The sequence below is a fragment of the Salvelinus alpinus genome, chromosome 18, assembly GCF_045679555.1.
Source record: "Salvelinus alpinus chromosome 18, SLU_Salpinus.1, whole genome shotgun sequence".
Classification (NCBI taxonomy): domain Eukaryota; kingdom Metazoa; phylum Chordata; class Actinopteri; order Salmoniformes; family Salmonidae; genus Salvelinus; species Salvelinus alpinus.
The window spans coordinates 45,941,919-45,963,815 of record NC_092103.1 but is presented as its reverse complement, the minus strand read 5'-3'; the positions used below and the strand labels follow the sequence as shown (position 1 = coordinate 45,963,815).

Genomic DNA, 21,897 nt, shown 5'->3' with positions numbered 1-21,897 from the left:
ACTGATGGCTGAGCATTTTCTGGAATTGTTTACATCAAAATTACGAGAGCTCAGATTTCCCGCAGACACTGAAATGTGGTTTGTATGTGTGTGTGTGTGTGCGCAGTGTGTGCGTGTGTGTGTGGTGTGTGTGTGTGTGCGGTGTGTGCAGAGGGACTGCCCCGGGTAATGTACTAATTGAAAGGGTCTGGCAGGGCGTCTCAGGCCACATGGGGGAAGAGAGAGAGAGAGAAGAGAGACACCTGACCCTCGAACATACAGATGTAGAGAAGAAAAGAGCTAGAATCAGAGAGAGAGGGATGGCCTTCAACAGACAGGACTGACAAAACATCAGGAGACAGACAGCAGTACCGTAACCACAGCAACAAACAATAGAGCCCTCCTCCGGTATCCAAGGATACCTTTCATACACATTCAATACAGAGTCAGAAGATATTCTTGTTGGGCTGTGACGAGTATCAACATATTTTCTGCATGTCGAACATAGAACACAAAGCAGACCGAACTCGTTGGTCCTTTATACCTGCTCTACGTCAAATATTGTGTGTATACGTTGGAAAATAAATACATATGACTCTGGATCACGACATAATGTCTGTCTGTTTACAGCATTTCAGCTGTTGTCCGAAAAGAAGTTAAATCCACTTTGTGTTATGTTTCATTGCCACGATACTAAGCAGTATCCCCCGATATCGTCCCAGCCCTACATTCTAGATGTCATTCTATAGTCTGAACTCTCAAAGACAAGACTCTGTATTGAATGACCTTATGGTAGAAACACAGGAAACTAAATACAGAAGGTTTATTCAAATACAATATCATAACCTTAAGGACTACATCTTGTTAAAGGTTTTTATTATAATATGTTTAGTATATTTCACAGCATTAGTAGGAGTAGACACAGAATGTACTCCATGTCTGACCTCTAGCTTGCCCTCCTCTCTCTACAACTGGTCGTATGGAGCAGAGTTGTTATTATATAACATGAATACACTTAGCCAAAAGGTTGCAATCCTCAACCAACCGTCTGGCAGACAGAGACAGCGATGAGAGAGCGAGAGACAGAGTGAGACAGAGGTACGGGGACAGCGAGCGAGAGACAGAGAGCGAGAGACAGACAGAGGTATGGGGACAGCAAGAGACAGAGAGCGAGAGAGACAGAGACAGAGAGCGCGAGACAGAGAGCGCGAGAGAGACAGAGAGACATAGAGAGAGAGAGACAGAGAGACATAGAGAGAGAGACAGAGAGAGAGAGAGAGAGACAGAGAGCGCGAGAGAGAGAGACAGAGAGCGCGAGAGAGAGACAGAGAGCGCGAGAGAGAGACAGAGAACGCGAGAGAGAGACAGAGAGCGCGAGAGAGAGACAGAGAACGCGAGAGAGAGACAGAGAACGCGAGAGAGAGACAGAGAACGCGAGAGAGAGACAGAGAACGCGAGAGAGAGACAGAGAACGCGAGAGAGAGACAGAGAACGCGAGAGAGAGACAGAGAACGCGAGAGAGAGACAGAGAACGCGAGAGAGAGACAGAGAACGCGAGAGAGACAGAGAGACAGAGAGCGCAAGAGAAACAGAGAGCGCGAGAGAGACAGAGGCTCAGACAGGACAGAGAGAGACAGGACACCTACTGTCCTCTCAGCTCTACAAAACAAGAAATCTCAGAGTGTGTGAAATATCTTTACTTCAGACCACAGTGTGTGTGTGCTGTTAGCTAGTGATAGATAGCAGTCTGCTGTTAGCTAGTGATAGATAGCAGTCTGCTGTTAGCTAGTGATAGATAGCAGTCTGCTGTTAGCTAGTGATAGATAGCAGTCTCCTGTTAGCTAGTGATAGATAGTAGTCTCCTGTTAGCTAGTGACAGATAGCAGTCTACTGTTAGCTAGTGACAGATAGCAGTCTACTGTTAGCTAGTGACAGATAGCAGTCTGCTGTTAGCTAGTGATAGATAGCAGTCTCCTGTTAGCTAGTGATAGATAGCAGTCTGCTGTTCGCTAGTGATAGATAGTAGTCTCCTGTTAGCTAGTGATAGATAGCATTCTCCTGTTAGCTAGTGATAGATAGCAGTCTGCTGTTAGCTAGTGATAGATAGCAGTCTGCTGTTAGCTAGTGATAGATAGCAGTCTCCTGTTAGCTAGTGATAGATAGCAGTCTGCTGTTAGCTAGTGATAGATAGCAGTCTGCTGTTAGCTAGTGATAGATAGCAGTCTGCTGTTAGCTAGTGATATATAGCAGTCTGCTGTTAGCTAGTGATAGATAGCAGTCTGCTGTTAGCTAGTGATAGATAGCAGTCTCCTGTTAGCTAGTGATAGATAGCAGTCTCCTGTTAGCTAGTGATAGAAAGCAGTCTCCTGTTAGCTAGTGATAGATAGCAGTCTCCTATTAGCTAGTGATAGATAGCAGTCTCCTGTTAGCTAGTGATAGATAGCAGTCTCCTGTTAGCTAGTGATAGATAGCAGTCTGCTGTTAGCTAGTGATAGATAGCAGTCTGCTGTTCGCTAGTGATAGATAGCAGTCTCCTGTTAGCTAGTGATAGATAGCAGTCTCCTGTTAGCTAGTGATAGATAGCAGTCTGATGTTAGCTAGTGATAGATAGCAGTCTGCTGTTAGCTAGTGATAGATAGCAGTCTGCTGTTAGCTAGTGATAGATAGCAGTCTGCTGTTAGCTAGTGATAGATAGCATTCTCCTGTTAGCCAGTGATAGATAGCAGTCTCCTGTTAGCAGTCTCCTGTTAGCTAGTGATAGATAGCAGTCTGCTGTTAGCTAGTGATAGATAGCAGTCTCCTGTTAGCTAGTGATAGATAGCAGTCTGCTGTTAGCTAGTGATAGATAGCAGTCTCCTGTTAGCTAGTGATAGATAGCAGTCTCCTGTTAGCTAGTGATAGAAAGCAGTCTCCTGTTAGCTAGTGATAGATAGCAGTCTGCTGTTAGCTAGTGACAGATAGCAGTCTCCTGTTAGCTAGTGATAGATAGTAGTCTCCTGTTAGCTAGTGATAGATAGTAGTCTCCTGTTAGCTAGTGATAGATAGTAGTCTGCTGTTAGATAGTGATAGATAGCAGTCTGCTGTTAGCTAGTGATAGATAGCAGTCTCCTGTTAGCTAGTGATAGATAGCAGTCTCCTGTTAGCTAGTGATAGATAGCAGTCTGCTGTTAGCTAGTGATAGATAGCAGTCTGCTGTTAGCTAGTGATAGATAGCAGTCTGCTGTTAGCTAGTGATATATAGCAGTCTGCTGTTAGCTAGTGATAGATAGCAGTCTGCTGTTAGCTAGTGATAGATAGCAGTCTCCTGTTAGCTAGTGATAGATAGCAGTCTCCTGTTAGCTAGTGATAGAAAGCAGTCTCCTGTTAGCTAGTGATAGATAGCAGTCTCCTATTAGCTAGTGATAGATAGCAGTCTCCTGTTAGCTAGTGATAGATAGCAGTCTCCTGTTAGCTAGTGATAGATAGCAGTCTGCTGTTAGCTAGTGATAGATAGCAGTCTGCTGTTCGCTAGTGATAGATAGCAGTCTCCTGTTAGCTAGTGATAGATAGCAGTCTCCTGTTAGCTAGTGATAGATAGCAGTCTGATGTTAGCTAGTGATAGATAGCAGTCTGCTGTTAGCTAGTGATAGATAGCAGTCTGCTGTTAGCTAGTGATAGATAGCAGTCTGCTGTTAGCTAGTGATAGATAGCATTCTCCTGTTAGCCAGTGATAGATAGCAGTCTCCTGTTAGCAGTCTCCTGTTAGCTAGTGATAGATAGCAGTCTGCTGTTAGCTAGTGATAGATAGCAGTCTCCTGTTAGCTAGTGATAGATAGCAGTCTGCTGTTAGCTAGTGATAGATAGCAGTCTCCTGTTAGCTAGTGATAGATAGCAGTCTCCTGTTAGCTAGTGATAGAAAGCAGTCTCCTGTTAGCTAGTGATAGATAGCAGTCTGCTGTTAGCTAGTGACAGATAGCAGTCTCCTGTTAGCTAGTGATAGATAGTAGTCTCCTGTTAGCTAGTGATAGATAGTAGTCTCCTGTTAGCTAGTGATAGATAGTAGTCTGCTGTTAGATAGTGATAGATAGCAGTCTGCTGTTAGCTAGTGATAGATAGCAGTCTCCTGTTAGCTAGTGATAGATAGCAGTCTCCTGTTAGCTAGTGATAGATAGCAGTCTCCTGTTAGCTAGTGATAGATAGCAGTCTCCTGTTAGCTAGTGATAGATAGCAGTCTCCTGTTAGCTAGTGATAGATAGCAGTCTCCTGTTAGCTAGTGATAGAAAGCAGTCTCCTGTTAGCTAGTGATAGACAGCAGAGAGAGACCGAGAGAGAGACAGAGAGAGAGAGAGACAGACAGAGAGACCGAGACAGAGAGAACGAGAGACAGGAGTTTCTCCCTCCAACCCAGTACGTCCTTGTTAGCCTGATGGATAATTCTTGGCCTCTGGCTCAGGCTTGTCTAAGGCAATTCATCCCTGCCAGTACCTCATCATAGCACAGACCTGCGTGTGTGTGTGTGTGTGTGTGTGTGTGTGTGTGTGTGTGTGTTCCATAGATCTGTTGGAGAGACAGCGTCATCATTGTAACCAGAGACAATTCACAAGCTGTCTTTCTCCATAAGTTCCTGTGTATTTTAGATGGTGAGCAGAGTAGGGCTGCTTCAAGTAGATGACTGTCATTTAACAGTGAAGTGAAAAGCCTAAAACGTCAAAACACTCCGCTCCTATATGATCTAATACAACATTATTACAACAGCTTCAATTATTCATGAGATAACTGCAATCAATGTCTTCAGTTGATGGTCACAACAATGTTTAGAAATATTTCTCCCAACGGAGCTAATAGTTATTTTCCAAAACCATTTCAATCTCCGCTATCTAAAACCACTAGGGCTGTCACCTCGACGGGGGATTTTTTTATCTTTTTTTTTTATCTTGGGTCGACCGAGAGTCGTCCTGCTCTGTCCATGCTGAAGCTGTGACATCATTTCAGCCATTTTAGTTTTCTTATTTGTTTCTGACTGAAAAGTTCTGTTACATAACTCCCTAATATGTCTAGAAAAAAAACACATTCCTTATTTCCTCATTCCTTATTTCCTCAACCCTAGCTCTCTTTACGTGAAACATGTCAGCGTCTCCATGCATGTGACCAATAGGACCTGAACAATAGCCCATCATAAGCACATTAATTGGTTATAACAAACACCGAAACACCTGACAGCAAAAATGGATGTGGAGGACGTGAAAAAGACACTGAAAAACGAGAAAATGTTTACTGGTTGTCCAGGAGGGAAAGGGGAAGTCAGACGTGTGGAAGACATTTAACTTAGTTGTGGAAACTACTGGAGATACAGATAAAGAATAGATAATTATGACATCATTGCTTCTCATCCATCCTCTATAGGAACAAGCGTTGTGTGAGTATTATGTGCTCCAAACATGGGCTATTAGATTACAATATTATAAATCTCTCTGACAATCTGGAACAGCGTAAACAACACTAAATAAAGAAGTGAACCAGAGAGTCTGTTCTAACACAAACAATATATATATACAGTGGGGAGAACAAGTATTTGATACACTGCCGATTTTGCAGGTTTTCCTACTTACAAAGCATGTAGAGGTCTGTAATTTTTATCATAGGTACACTTCAACTGTGAGAGACGGAATCTAAAACAAAAATCCAGAAAATCATATTGTATGATTTTTAAATAATTAATTTGCATTTTATTGCATGACATAAGTATTTGATCACCTACCAACCAGTAAGAATTCCGGCTCTCACAGACCTGTTAGTTTTTCTTTAAGAAGCCCTCCTGTTCTCCACTCATTACCTGTATTAACTGCACCTGTTTGAACTCGTTACCTGTATAAAAGACACCTGTCCACCCACTCAATCAAACAGACTCCAACCTCTCCACAATGGCCAAGACCAGAGAGCTGTGTAAGGACATCAGGGATAAAATTGTAGACCTGCACAAGGCTGGGATGGGCTACAGGACAATAGGCAAGCAGCTTGGTGAGAAGGCAACAACTGTTGGCGCAATTATTAGAAAATGGAAGAAGTTCAAGATGACGGTCAATCACCCTCGGTCTGGGGCTCCATGCAAGATCTCACCTCGTGGGGCATCAATGATCATAAGGAAGGTGAGGGATCAGCCCAGAACTACACGGCAGGACCTGGTCAATGACCTGAAGAGAGCTGGGACCACAGTCTCAAAGAAAACCATTAGTAACACACTACGCTGTCATGGATTGAAATCCTGCAGCGCACGCAAGGTCCCCCTGCTCAAGCCAGTGCATGTCCAGGCCCGTCTGAAGTTTGCCAATGACCATCTGGATGATCCAGAGGAGGAATGGGAGAAGGTCATGTGGTCTGATGAGACAAAAATAGAGCTTTTTGGTCTAAACTCCACTCGCCGTGTTTGGAGGAAGAAGAAGGTTGAGTACAACCCCAAGAACACCATCCCAACCGTGAAGCATGGAGGTGGAAACATCATTCTTTGGGGATGCTTTTCTGCAAAGGGGACAGGACGACTGCACCGTATTGAGGGGAGGATGGATGGGGCCATGTATCGCGAGATCTTGGCCAAAAACCTCCTTCCCTCAGTAAGAGCATTGAAGATGGGTCGTGGCTGGATCTTCCAGCATGACAACGACCCGAAACACACAGCCAGGGCAACTAAGGAGTGGCTCCGTAAGAAGCATCTCAAGGTCCTGGAGTGGCCTAGCCAGTCTCCAGACCTGAACCCAATAGAAAATCTTTGGAGGGAGCTGAACGTCCGTATTGCCCAGCGACAGCCCCGAAACCTGAAGGATCTGGAGATGGTATGTATGGAGGAGTGGGCCAAAATCCCTGCTGCAGTGTGTGCAAACCTGGTCAATAACTACAGGAAACGTATGATCTTTGTAATTGCAAACAAAGGTTTCTGTACCAAATATTAAGTTCTGCTTTTCTGATGTATCAAATACTTATGTCATGCAATAAAATGCAAATTAATTACTTAAAAATCATACAATGTGATTTTCTGGATTTTTGTTTTAGATTCCGTCTCTCACAGTTGAAGTGTACCTATGATAAAAATTACAGACCTCTACATGCTTTGTAAGTAGGAAAACCTTCAAAATCGGCAGTGTATCAAATACTTGTTCTCCCCACTGTATATATATATATATCTAACGCCTTTTATTACAGCAGACTAAGAACAGTTTGTAATGCATTCGTGAATTACGATTTATTTATTGTTTAGGCTAGTTATTCAAAGCTCCCTTTGATATTTAATTTTTTAAACTAAAAACGCTTCATTACATTTCAAAGCATGAATCTCTCGTATGCTGTGTGATGGCAAGTATTTCTGTGTTTTATTTTTTAATACATTTGCAAACATTTCTAGTAACTTTTGCTTTGTTATTTTGTTATTTATAGAGTAATGTGTTTAGATTGCTGAGGATTTTTATTTTATTTAATCAATTTTAGAATTAAGGCTGTGTAACGTAACAAAATGTGGAAAAAGTCAAGGGGTCTGAATACTTTCCGAATGCTCTGTATTCATCATGTACGATTTCATTATCACATGATTTTGAGTGTTGTACTGTGCCATCCCCAAGACCAGCGACAATCAGACCGGTGTCTTCTGGGAAAACAAATGACTGCTCAACCAAAGAAAGCTTTGTTGACCAAACAATCGATCAGTCTACTAAATATGGTCAGCTAGCTTTTTCCCCCAGCCAAAACAGCAGCCCCGCTTTTTTTTGTAAATACCATTAACTGACATAATCGTTGAACCGTCATAACTATTGCAGATTGCACCTTTAAAAGGCACCAAGTAAAGAATCAGAGAAATCAACAAGGTGACGGCATGTAGTGCTCATACAACGATTGTTACGTACCCCTGTTTCTGTGTTGTTGTGGGGGGTTTATATGTGTTTGTATGTCTGTATTTCAGGATGGCTTCCTGGATTCCAAAGCAGCTGATTGGTCGGTCCATCACTAATTGGCGCTCTGACACCACCCTCTCGTTAGGGGATACAGCTATCTGCAATTACCGACTCATTTTGCAGCTTGAAAAGCCAGTGTTCCTTTGTTAGGACGGAGAGCTTCGTTGTATGTACTGAGTTGGTTGTTGGTCTGGTACATTTGTTCAAAGTGTTTTTGTAGCGAGGTATAGTAGTAGGTGCCAGACGCACCAGTTTCCCGTGTGTATCAAGAACGGTCCACCACCATAAAGGGACATCCAGCCAACTTGACCACAACTGTGGGAAGAATTGGAGTCAACATGGGCCAGCATCCCTGTGGAACGCTTTCAACACCTTTTGGGGTTGGTGGTGGGGGTGGGTGCAACTCAATATTAGGAAGGTGTTCTTAATGTTTAGTACACTACTCAGTCTATATAGAAGGACCAGCATCATCACAACCCTCTCTTTGTTCCCTTCTCTTTACGCCATGGTGTTTTGCTTAGTTGCTGGTCACACAGTTCCAATGATGTAGAAAGATATTACCGTACACACTTGATAAAGGCTCTGCCCCCCCGGGGGGGGGGGGGGGGATCAGAAATATATATTGTTCTGCTGTTAGACGGGATATTGGCCGGGGCGCAGTACAGATCTTCTACTCCGAGTGCATCCTAAAATGGAACCCTATTCCCTTATATAGTGCACTACAAAGGGGATAGGGGTGCGATTCGGGATGCAGCACACACAGAGGATTGTGGGTCGGAGCCTAGATGAGTACACACAGAGCCAATCACATTAATAATCTATGGCAGACTCCTCCCCAGCACGCCATCACCACGGAGACTGGAGGACTTATTATTGATTATTGGGTTTGGAGACCAAGGACCGGTGGAGTGGCTGGGACTATAGGTCTCTATCTGTCTGTATGAAGGGATGTGGTACAACTCCGCTCTCGCAGTGTTATACGTTTTAAGTTTGCACTTTAATTCAAAAGTCACATTTCAAAGTTGATCTAAATTTTAACGTTAAAAAGGTTAAGGTTTTTGGATAGGGTTAAAACATGACTGTTTAGGTATTCACGCCGAATGGTTACGTTAAGGTTTGGTATAATGTACATCCTCTCATGATCTGTCAGGTTGGATGGGGAACGTCGCTGCACAGATATTTTCTACCACTGGGATTTAACACGAGACCTTCGGTACCAGAGTCATGGGGTTACGTCCGTCCACAACACCCTAAAAAAACCCAAGCCTACTTGATGGTAATAGTGTTCACGGTTCATACCCTACATTACTCATCTCATATGTATATACGGTACTCTATATCATCTACTGCATCTTGCCATCTTTATGTAATACATGTATCACTAGCCACTTTAAACTATGCCACTTTATGTTTACATACCCTACATTACTCATCTCATATGTATATACTGTACTCTATACCATCTACTGCATCTTGCCTATGCCGTTCTGTACCATCACTCATTCATATATCTTTATGTACATATTCTTTATCCCTTTACACGTGTGTGTATAAGGTAGTAGTTGTGGAATTGTTAGGTTAGATTACTCGTTGGTTATTACTGCATTGTCGGAACTAGAAGCACAAGCATTTCACTACACTCGCATTAACATCTGCTAACCATGTGTATGTGACCAACACAATTTAATTTGATTTTGGATTTGATTTGCCCCTAGTGGCAGGTTTGAAGCCATTTCCCGATGTCCTCAGGGGCCATGGACAAATGTCCAATTTCATGTGTATATGTGACCAATACAATTTGATGTCAATCTTGAGCAATCTGGCTGTGCGTGGTCTCTTCAGAAATATATTCTCCTTTAGGACAAACTTTTTACGTGTCCAAGACGATTATGATCTTGTTAATAACTAGAAACATACCTGTGTGTGTGTGTGTGGTAATGGCTGTGCTGTGCCAGTGTGATGCATGGGAGAGGTACCGTGTAACGTGTCATTGACATGTTAGTCAAATTAGTAGACGCTTTTATCCAGAGACGCATTTAACCTTAAGAGACGACAACAAATCACAATCGTATCAAGCATCATTTCCCCCTTAACAGAGTATTTACCAGAGAAGTCAGTGGTAAGTGGGAGGGTTGGGATGGCAAGTTTTTTTTGGGGGGGGGGGGGCATAGCCTGAAAGTCAGTAGGGGCAGTTCTATTACACAGGTAAGCTAACCTTATGTCCATATTACACAGGTAAGCTAACCTTATGTCCATATTACACAGGTAAGCTAACCTTATGTCCATATTACACAGGTAAGCTAACCTTATGTCCATATTACACAGGTAAGCTAACCTTATGTCCATATTACACAGGTAAGCTAGTCTTATGTCCATATTACACAGGTAAGCTAACCTTATGTCCATATTACACAGGTAAGCTAACCTTATGTCCATATTACACAGGTAAGCTAACCTTATGTCCATATTACACAGGTAAGCTAACCTTATGTCCATATTACACAGGTAAGCTAACCTTATGTCCATATTACACAGGTAAGCTAACCTTATGTCCATATTACACAGGTAAGCTAACCTTATGTCCATATTACACAGGTAAGCTAACCTTATGTCCATATTACACAGGTAAGCTAGTCTTATGTCCATATTACACAGGTAAGCTAACCTTATGTCCATATTACACAGGTAAGCTAACCTTATGTCCATATTACACAGGTAAGCTAACCTTATGTCCATATTACACAGGTAAGCTAACCTTATGTCCATATTACACAGGTAAGCTAGTCTTATGTCCATATTACACAGGTAAGCTAACCTTATGTCCATATTACACAGGTAAGCTAGTCTTATGTCCATATTACACAGGTAAGCTAGTCTTATGTCCATATTACACAGGTAAGCTAGTCTTATGTCCATATTACACAGGTAAGCTAACCTTATGTCCATATTACACAGGTAAGCTAACCTTATGTCCATATTACACAGGTAAGCTAGTCTTATGTCAATATTACACAGGTAAGCTAACCTTATGTCCATATTACACAGGTAAGCTAACCTTATGTCCATATTACACAGGTAAGCTAACCTTATGTCCATATTACACAGGTAAGCTAACCTTATGTCCATATTACACAGGTAAGCTAACCTTATGTCCATATTACACAGGTAAGCTAACCTTATGTCCATATTACACAGGTAAGCTAACCTTATGTCCATATTACACAGGTAAGCTAACCTTATGTCCATATTACACAGGTAAGCTAGTCTTATGTCCATATTACACAGGTAAGCTAACCTTATGTCCATATTACACAGGTAAGCTAGTCTTATGTCCATATTACACAGGTAAGCTAACCTTATGTCCATATTACACAGGTAAGCTAACCTTATGTCCATGTTACACAGGTAAGCTAGTCTTATGTCCATATTACACAGGTAAGCTAGTCTTATGTCCATATTACACAGGTAAGCTAGTCTTATGTCCATATTACACAGGTAAGCTAGTCTTATGTCCATATTACACAGGTAAGCTAGTCTTATGTCCATATTACACAGGTAAGCTAACCTTATGTCCATATTACACAGGTAAGCTAGTCTTATGTCCATATTACACAGGTAAGCTAGTCTTATGTCCATATTACACAGGTAAGCTAGTCTTATGTCCATATTACACAGGTAAGCTAACCTTATGTCCATATTACACAGGTAAGCTAGTCTTATGTCCATATTACACAGGTAAGCTAGTCTTATGTCCATATTACACAGGTAAGCTAGTCTTATGTCCATATTACACAGGTAAGCTAACCTTATGTCCATATTACACAGGTAAGCTAGTCTTATGTCCATATTACACAGGTAAGCTAACCTTATGTCCATATTACACAGGTAAGCTAACCTTATGTCCATATTACACAGGTAAGCTAACCTTATGTCAATATTACACAGGTAAGCCAACAGTTACAGAAATCAGGAAGGTAGACAGTCTCTACTGTGGCCACCACATCACATAACTGTTAGGCACCTACTGACCAACATAGGATTTTATTATGATGTATTGCTAAAATACGAGGTTTAAGGAAATACAGGCATGCACCACATTATTACAAGACAAAACAGCTCAATCGAGCCTGATGGTCTTGTAAGGGTAAAAGCATGAAAAGGTAGCACAATGGGACAATGTCTTTCTGTGGTGTGTGAAGAATCCAATACATTAACTTGTCTGTGGTATAAATCACATTACTGTGGAAGCACCTCCTCTATGAGAATGAATCAGGCTGTTTGGGAAGGTTTGAATCGTAAACAACCTGCCTACACAGTGAAGTACAATACCAACATAGCTATTGTAGTAGGTCAACGCTGGGTGCTAGAAAACCTTGGTAGAGCATGGGTGGAATAGATATTGTGGTGCTCATGTGAATTTCCTTTATTTATCGGCTTCAAACCAAATGCATATTCTCACTAAACAGAGATAAAAAATGATATATATATATTTTTTAATACTTTTACTAAGCAGTCCTTCTCCACATTATTTTACCATGGAGTTAGCACAACAACACAGCCATTCCACTTCCATAGAGACATCAGTATTCACATACCATCCCCTTCACCCTCTTCTTCCCGACTCTGTTTTTTCTCCGGTTTGATTGACAGCTCAGAGGATCAAAGTGGTGGCAATGTTTGCATTCCAATATGCCCTGTATTCTCTCTCTATCCCCCCTTCCCCTCTCTCTCTCTCTATTCCCCATCCCCTCTCTCTCCCCTCCCTCTCTACCCCCCCTCTCTCTCCATCCCCCTCTCTCTATCCCCCCACCCCTCTCTATTCCCCCACCCCTCTCGCTCTCCCCCTCCTCTCTCTACTCCCCCCCCTCCTCCCTCGTTCTCTCTCGCCCTCTTCCCCCCCTTCCCCCGCTCTCTCTCTCCTCCTCCTCCTCCCCCGCTCTCTCTCCCCTCCTCCCTATCCCCCCTCCCCTCCTCTCTCTCTCACCTTCCTCTCTCTCCAGACAGCCAGGAGGAATGTAAGCATCCTTGAGACCAGGAGGCTCCCTGCCTGCCTCTCCCTTTGTGGGTGTTTCTAACCAAGGCACTGTTGACTCACCAAGTCAGGAGCAGCCCGACAAATCAAGCATTCATTCATTCCATTCAGTAGGTCTGCTCTCTCTCTCTCTGCAGGGTGACAGCCTGGGCTCTGCTCTGAATGGGGAACTCTGCATTCCATTCAGTAGGTCTGCTCTCTCTCTCTCTGCAGAGTGACAGCCTGGGCTCTGCTCTGAATGGGGAACTCTGCATTCCATTCAGTAGGTCTGCTCTCTCTCTCTGCAGAGTGACAGCCTGGGCTCTGCTCTGAATGGGGAACTCTGCATTCCATTCAGTAGGTCTGCTCTCTCTCTCTCTGCAGAGTGACAGCCTGGGCTCTGCTCTGAATGAGGAACTCTGCATTCCATTCAGTAGGTCTGCTCTCTCTCTCTCTGCAGAGTGACAGCCTGGGCTCTGCTCTGAATGAGGAACTCTGCATTCCATTCAGTAGGTCTGCTCTCTCTCTCTCTGCAGAGTGACAGCCTGGGCTCTGCTCTGAATGGGGAACTCTGCATTGACTGCATCATGTTTTCCCTCTCTGTGAACACAGATGCAACGGGGCTCAACTGTTCTTTATGTGGAATGGTGTGGAGGCAGGTGAGAGTAGTGAACTAACTAACGCATACAGGTGAGAGTGGTGAACTAACTAACGCAGGCAGGTGAGAGTGGTGAACTAACTAACGCAGGCAGGTGAGAGTGGTGAACTAACTAACGCAGGCAGGTGAGACAGGTGAACTAACTAACGCAAGCAGGTGAGAGTGGTGAACTAACTAACGCAGGCAGGTGAGACAGGTGAACTAACTAACGCAGGCAGGTGAGAGTGGTGAACTAACTAACGCAGGCAGGTGAGAGTGGTGAACTAACTAACGCAGGCAGGTGAGAGTGGTGAACTAACTAACGCAGGCAGGTGAGAGGGACTTCAACTTTCAACAATATGAATAAATGAGACCCCAGGCAATGAGAGGTAGAAGGGGAGACCCGCAGAGCCACACCATAGGGAGAGCTAGCTACCTGGTAGATTATTAATGTGGCCTTCCCTGCTCTTCACTCCAACACAATCAGCGTGAGTGAGTGAGTGAGTGTCAGTGTGAGTGAGTGAGGGTCAGTGTGAGTGAGTGAGGGTCAGTGTGAGTGAGTGAGTGTCAGTGTGAGTGTGAGTGAGTGAGTGAGTGTCAGTGTGAGTGAGTGAGTGTCAGTGTGAGTGAGTGTCAGTGTGAGTGAGTGAGTGTCAGTGTGAGTGAGTGAGTGTCAGTGTGAGTGAGTGAGTGAGTGTCAGTGTGAGTGAGTGAGTGAGTGTCAGTGAGAGTGAGTGAGTGTCAGTGTGAGTGTCAGTGAGTGAGTGTCAGTGTGAGTGTCAGTGTGAGTGTCAGTGAGTGAGTGTCAGTGAGTGAGTGTCAGTGAGTGAGTGTCAGTGTCAGTGAGTGAGTGTCAGTGTGAGTGAGTGATTGTCAGTGTGAGTGAGTGAGTGTCAGTGTGAGTGAGTGAGTGATTGTGTATTTTAGTTTCATAACGGTGTGATTTCATCCACAATAGTGTGAAAATGGTATAAGTCACTTATTCATTCCTATCGAGGCTAAAACTCTTGAAAGCTCTGACTTCACAACGTCACCAAGTACTCTACTCTGATATATAACCACTCATATTCTCAGAACAACATATACTGTAGAGAGAAAGCAGCCACTCGCAGGCGAGAGAGAGAGAGAGAGAGAGACAGAGAGACAGAGATAGGACGGATATGGAGACAGAGATAGAAGGACGGATATGGAGACAGAGATAGAAGGACGGATATGGAGACAGAGATAGAAGGACGGATATGGAGACAGAGATAGAAGGACGGATATGGAGACAGAGATAGAAGGACGGCTATGGAGACAGAGATAGAAGGACGGCTATGGAGACAGAGAGACTCACGTGTGCCCGAGCACAGAGAGAGAAAGAGGGCACGGTGACGTATCCACTCACAGGTGTGTCTGGCCAGAGAGTAGTTGGATCCTCCAGTAGTCAGTCCGAAACCTTCTGGAGCCTGTCCACTGGTCCGGGCACGAGACGGCAGCTTAGGGGGTTCCAGCTCCGCCCCGAACTCCGCCCCGATGACTCCCAGCAGGACGATGGCGGTGGCCTGTTTACGACGCTCCTCGTACGAGTTACAGATCTTCTTGGTGTTGGGAGGCAGGTTGGACAGACAGCCTGGAGAAGAAGATCACAGTGAGAGGTAGTCTAAAGCATCAGGTGACAATACTAACAACTGGTAATGATAAACAGCCATATCTACTGGGTGAAATACCACAGTGTGACATCACAGCAGCAAGATGTGTGACCTGTTGCCACAAGAAAAGGGCAACCAGTGAAGAACAAACACCATTGTAAATAGAACCCATATTTATTTTCTCTTTTGTACTTTAACTATTATTGTTACAACACTGTATATAGACATAATATGACATCTGAAATGTCTCTATTCATTTGGATTGTTTTGTGAGTGTAATGATTAGTGTTAATTTTTTATGATCTATTTCACTTTCTTTGGCAATGTTAACATCAATCAATCAGATGTATTTATAAAGCCCTTCTTACATCAGCTGATATCTCAAAGTGCTGTACAGAAACCCAGCCTAAAACCCCAAAACAGCAAGCAATGCAGGTGTAGAAGCACGGTGGCTAGGGAAAAACTCCCTAGAAAGGCCAAAACCTAGGAAGAAACCTAGAGAGGAACCAGGCTATGAGGGGTGGCCAGTCCTCTTCTGGCTGTGCCGGGTGGAGATTATAACAGAACCAAGATGTTCAAATGTTCATAGATGACCAGCAGGGTCACATAATAATGTGTTTCCTATGCCAATAAAGCCCTTAAATTGATTGGGAGGAAGGCAGGGAGAGAGGGGAGGGATAGAGAGACAGAGGGAGAGATCAAGTGTTAGCATTGTCTCTATGGTGTTAAGCCTAACTTCAGAGGAGAAAGAGAGGGTAGGGTTAGAGCAATCCCAATGCTACCATAACCATTCAGTAGCAGCTGCATAGTACCAGAATACACATGACTATTTGGTCTGATGAAACCAAGACTGAACTCTTTGGCCTGAATGCCAAGCGTAACGTCTAGAGGAAACCTGGCACCATCCCTATGGTGAAGCATGATGGTGAAGCATGGTGGTGGCATCATGTTGTGGGGATGTTTTTCAGCAGCAGGGACTTGGAGACTAGTCAGGATCGAGGGAAAGATGAACGGAGCAAAGTACAGAGAGATCCTTGATGAAAACCTGCTTCAGAGAACTCAGGACCTCAGACTGGGGAGAAGGTTCACCTTTCAACAGGACAACGACCCTAAGCACACAGCCAAGACAACGCAGAAGTGGCTTTGGGACAAGACTCTGAATCTCCTTGAGTGTCCCAGCCAAAGCCCGGACTTGAACCCGATCAAACATATCTGGAGAGACTTTAAAAAACTGTGCAGCGATGCTCCCATCCAACCTGACAGAGCTTGAGAGGATCTGCAGAAAAGAATGTGAGAAACTTCCCAAATACAGGTGTGCCATGCTTGTATTGTCATACCCAAGAAGACTCGAGGCTGTAATCGCTGCCAAAGGTGCTTCAACAAAGTACTGAGTAAAAGGTCTGAATACTTATGTAAATTAAATATTTCAGTTATTCATTTATTTTATACATTTGCAAACATTTCTAAAAAACTCTTTTTACTTTGTCATTATGGGGTATTGTGTGTAGATTAACGAGGGGAAAAGGCTGTAACGTAACAAAATGTGGAAAAGGTCAAAGGGTCTGAATACTTTCCGAAGGCACTGTATATACTGTATTCTAATCATGGCTCATCCTATATAACTATTGTCCAAACACACCATTATATAGAGTATCTGTGTTTACACACAGTACAAGTCAAACGGTTGGACATACCTACTCATTCAAGAGTTAATATTTTTTTTTACTAAGAATCTAAAATAGATTTTGATTTGTTTAACACTTTTTTGGTTACTAAATGACTCCATATGTGTTATTTCATAGTAATATATATATATATATATATATATAGTAACCCCCCAAAACTTATATATAAATATATATATATATATATATCCCCTTTTGTCCTCAGAACAGCTTCAATTCGTCGGGGCATGGTCTCCACAAAGTGCTGAGAGCGGCCCACGGGGATGCTTGCAGTTCTTGACACAGACTGGCACCTATACCCCGTTCAAAGGCACTTCAATCTTTTGTCTTGCCCATTCACCTGAATGGAGGGTAGCTAGCTGTTACAAACACACAGCTGAATGGAGGGTAGTTAGCTGCTAGTAACACACAGCTGAATGGAGGGTAGTTAGCTGCTAGTAACACCCAGCTGAATGGAGGGTAGCTAGCTGTTACAAACACAGCTGAATGGAGGGTAGTTAGCTGCTAGTAACACACAGCTGAATGGAGGGTAGTTAGCTGCTAGTAACACACAGCTGAATGGAGGGTAGTTAGCTGCTAGTAACACACAGCTGAATGGAGGGTAGTTAGCTGCTAGTAACACACAGCTGCATGGAGGGTAGTTAGCTGCTAGTAACACACAGCTGAATGAAGGGTAGTTAGCTGCTAGTAACACAGCTGAATGGAGGGTAGTTAGCTGCTAGTAACACAGCTGAATGGAGGGTAGTTAGCTGTTACAAACACAGCTGAATAGAGGGTAGTTAGCTGCTAGTAACACAGCTGAATGGAGGGTAGTTAGCTGCTAGTAACACACAGCTGAATGGAGGGTAGTTAGCTGCTAGTAACACAGCTGAATGGAGGGTAGTTAGCTGTTACAAACACAGCTGAATGGAGGGTAGTTAGCTGCTAGTAACACACAGCTGAATGGAGGGTAGTTAGCTGCTAGTAACACACAGCTGAATGGAGGGTAGTTAGCTGCTAGTAACACACAGCTGAATGGAGGGTAGTTAGCTGCTAGTAACACAGCTGAATGGAGGGTAGTTAGCTGCTAGTAACACAGCTGAATGGAGGGTAGTTAGCTGCTAGTAACACACAGCTGAATGGAGGGTAGTTAGCTGCTAGTAACACACAGCTGAATGGAGGGTAGTTAGCTGCTAGTAACACACAGCTGAATGGAGGGTAGTTAGCTGCTAGTAACACAGCTGAATGGAGGGTAGTTAGCTGCTAGTAACACACAGCTGAATGGAGGGTAGTTAGCTGCTAGTAACACACAGCTGAATTGAGGGTAGCTAGAACTGAATAGGGCTGTCACACATCCATTGTCCTGACCAGGACCCATTTGTTCCTCCGCCCCGCCCCTCTGCCCCCCCCCCCACGGCCAGGTCAGAGTCACGTTCAAAGAACGGGGTCTACGGGTCGACGTCTGTGTGTGTGTGTCTAGAGGACACTGATCACATGCAGCCTGCCTGCAGGGCCTCCACTAATGACCTGGGTTCTCTACTAAATACGAGGGGTGAAGACGGGCCTTGTTTCGGAAGTGAGGGGAGCGCTGGGCTATTGTCCTTTTGGGGCTTGTAACCCAGGAGCCCCCCCCCTCCTGCTTTACTCATACAACCCCGCCCCAACATCAGACCTGCTGTTTGTTCATCCGCACCTGCCAGCAATTGCTAATAACCCATCCGCAACCGCCCGACAATATGTGATAAAGTGTAAATCTGAGGCCCACGCTCGACCCTAACCCGCTAATATAGTACTATTAGTAGTCAGAGAATATAGTACAGTCAGACAATATAGTACAGTCAGAGAATATAGTACAGTCAGAGAATATAGTACAGTCAGAGAATATAGTACAGTCAGAGAATATAGTACAGTCAGAGAATATAGTACAGTCAGAGAAGGCCGGAGGAACTTTTTTTAAAGACAGGCCTATGAACATTTGGGACATTCAGTAGGCTATTAGTTAGTCAACTTGTCTATAATACAATACAATACAGCTTGTCTTCTGTCATTACTTGTTTCCCTAGATGCAAAACATTTTGCTCACTCGAATGTCATAAATCGATAGAATGAATTCTTCTATACGGTTGACGTCGGTAAAATATTATCTTTCATTCGCACAGCAAATACATTTAGGGACCGGGGAGAAAATGCAATAGGTAGATCTATAGTTAACATTATTATGAGGCTATGTGAGGGGTTATAGTTAACATTATATGAGGCTATGTGAGGGGTTATAGTTAACATTATATGAGGCTATGTAAGGGGTTATAGTTAACATTATATGAGGCTATGTGAGGGGTTATAGTTAACATTATATGAGGCTATGTGAGGGGTTATAGTTAACATAATATGAGGCTATGTGAGGGGTTATAGTTAACATTATATGAGGCTATGTGAGGGGTTATAGTTAACATAATATGAGGCTATGTGAGGGGTTATAGTTAACATTATATGAGGCTATGTGAGGGGTTATAGTTAACATTATATGAGGCTATGTGAGGGGTTATAGACCATCAGTCAGTGTCCAGATCTCAGACTACTGTTCCATTTAAACCCATCTGAACAGTAGCCTTCAGTTCCCTGGATGTGTCATTTTAAAGTCCCCGTCTTGTGACTGTCAAACGTGTATAGCGCCTCACAATCATCACACATAAAATAGTCCATACAATATTTTATGACCCTAACCCCACACCGCTCTGCAGATATAACCGCGGGGACTACGGGTTATGACATCACTAGTGGGTGTGTGTGTGTGCACATGGGTTGCATACTGTATGTGTGTTGGAACAAAGGGCCAGGCCTGACTGTGTTTTAAGCTGCAGGGCTGACCGTTTGGTCACCTGACCTCTCCAGACCGGTCAGCTAACCCCCCCCCCCACCAATCTAATCTTTCAGAGGGGGAAGGGAGGGGACAGAGAGAGAGGAAGGAGAGTGGGGGGGAGGAAGGAGGGAGGGTTGTGGAGGAGAGGGAATGGAGGAAGGCCGGGGGGGTTGTGGAGGAGAGAGAGAGAGACAGAAGGAAAGAGAAGGAGAGAGAGATGGTGAGAGAAGGAGAGAGAGAAGGAGAGAGAGATGGAGAGAGAGAAGGAGAGAGAGAAGGAGAGAGAGAAGGAGAGAGAGAAGGAGAGAGAGAAGGAGAGAGGAGAGAGATGGTGAGAGAAGGAGAGAAAGAAGGAGAGAGAAGGAGACATAGAAGGAGAGAGAAGGAGAGAGAAGGAGAGAGAAGGAGAGAGAAGGAGAGAGAGAAGGAGAGAGAAAGAGAGAGAAGGAGAGAGATGGTGAGAGAAGGAGAGAGAGAAGGAGAAAGAGAAGGAGAGAGATGGTGAGCTGGCGTGACATTCTGAGATCAGGATGAATGGGTAGCGGCTCCCGGTGGCTGAGATTGCTTTATAGCATTTCATTTGGTTTGTTCCACTGCTTGGGTGAGCACAGGCCCGGTTATGGATTTCTATTCTAATGCGCTGGAGCAGGCGCTGAGAGAGGCCAATGAGGCAGCTGCTGGAGCAGGGGGGACCCACGCGCAGGGGGCCTGATCAATAGGACAGGGCTGGGGAGAGGGGAGGGACGGGGCTGAGGAGGAGGGGAGGCAGGGCTGAGCTAGGGTACAGCGCTGGGGTAAGGGAGGGCTGGGGAATGGGATATGGGGCTGGGGTATAGGGCTGGGGAAGGGTGGAGGGTTGGTATAGGGCTGGGGAGAGGGAGAGGGAGGGGGGAGGCAGGGCTGAGCTAGGGTACAGCGCAGGGGGTAAGGGAGGGCTGGGGAATGGGATATGGGGCTGGGGAAGGGTGGAGGGTTGGTATAGGGCTGGGGCCGAGTCTGGGGATAGGGAAGGGAGAGTGGCGGGCGGCAGGCTCTTGCCAAAACGTAGGTATCATGTATGCTTGCTTACAGCTAGGCTAAATGTACAGGCTACTAATGGCAACCAGTGACAGCTCTCAGAGAGTCAACTCTCCACCTATTGACAACAGATACTCAGAGCAGTAAAGTGACTATCATATCAGCTGAGACATATTAAAGGGATAGAGCAACATTTTGGAAATTAAATACTTAACCAGAGTCAGATGAACTCCTGGATACCATTATGTCTCTGCGTTCAGTTTGAAGGAAGTCTAAGGTAGTTTCAGGAACCATCGCTAGGAACAATTAGCGTATTAGCCCAAACGATAACCGAAGAGAGTTGCTTGATTTTCTTCAAACAGAATTTACAGAGGAAAAACACACAGCTGCGACACGGTTGGTTTCATTGTGACATCATAAAGGTGCATTCCAGTTTCAAGTTTTATTAGTCATATGCACGGCATACATCGTCCAATGACATGCTTACTTGCAGGTTCCTTCTCGACAATGCAACAACAATACGAAATGATACAATTTAGGAAAATGAACATTAAGTAAAACGGGAGTAAAATAGTATAAATATTTTAGCATAAATAGTATACAGGAAGGCACAAGTGTATAAATCGAGCAGTATAATAAGAGCCTGGTGGCAGCGGTAGTGATGTGCGCTAAGGTGCAGAGAATCAGAGCAGATGGTCAGTCCACTTCAAGTGTTCAGCAGTCTGATGGCTTGTAAATAAAAACGGTCTCTGAGCCTGTTGGTATCAGACCTCATGCTCGTGATACCGTCTGCCCGACGGTAAGGGAGTGAACAGCTCGTTGGCGGGGGTTTGTGGAGTCCTTGACGATGCTTTGTGCCTTCGTCAGGTACTGATTTGAGTAGATGTCACGGATGGTTGGAAGCCCGATCCCAGTGATGTACTGGGCCATCTTCAACACCTGCTGGAGGACCTTGCAGTCGTTGACGAAGAAAATTCCGAACCAGGCCGTGATGCAACTGGTTAGGACACTCTCGAAGGTGCGGTGGTAGTATTTGGAGAGGACCTGGGGCGGCATGCCACATTTCTTCAGCCACCTTAGGAAGTAGAGACGCTGTTGATGTGGATCTGGGCATGCTCCCTCTGCTTTCTGAAGTCAACAATCAACTCTTTTGTTTTGCTGATGTTGAAGGAGAGGTTGTTG

General features: G+C 44.3%; 1 protein-coding gene across 2 annotated transcripts in view; it reads right to left on the bottom strand.

Annotated features, from left to right (window-relative positions):
- Nucleotides 1–21,897, bottom strand: part of LOC139544398 (WD repeat-containing protein 7-like) — a 371,233-nt gene that overhangs the window by 92,829 nt on the left and 256,507 nt on the right. For both annotated transcript variants that reach the window (XM_071351437.1, XM_071351438.1), the window contains one exon: nt 14,931–15,155. In XM_071351437.1, coding sequence (XP_071207538.1) covers nt 14,931–15,155 — 225 coding nt within the window. The remainder of the gene's footprint in view (nt 1–14,930; nt 15,156–21,897) is intronic.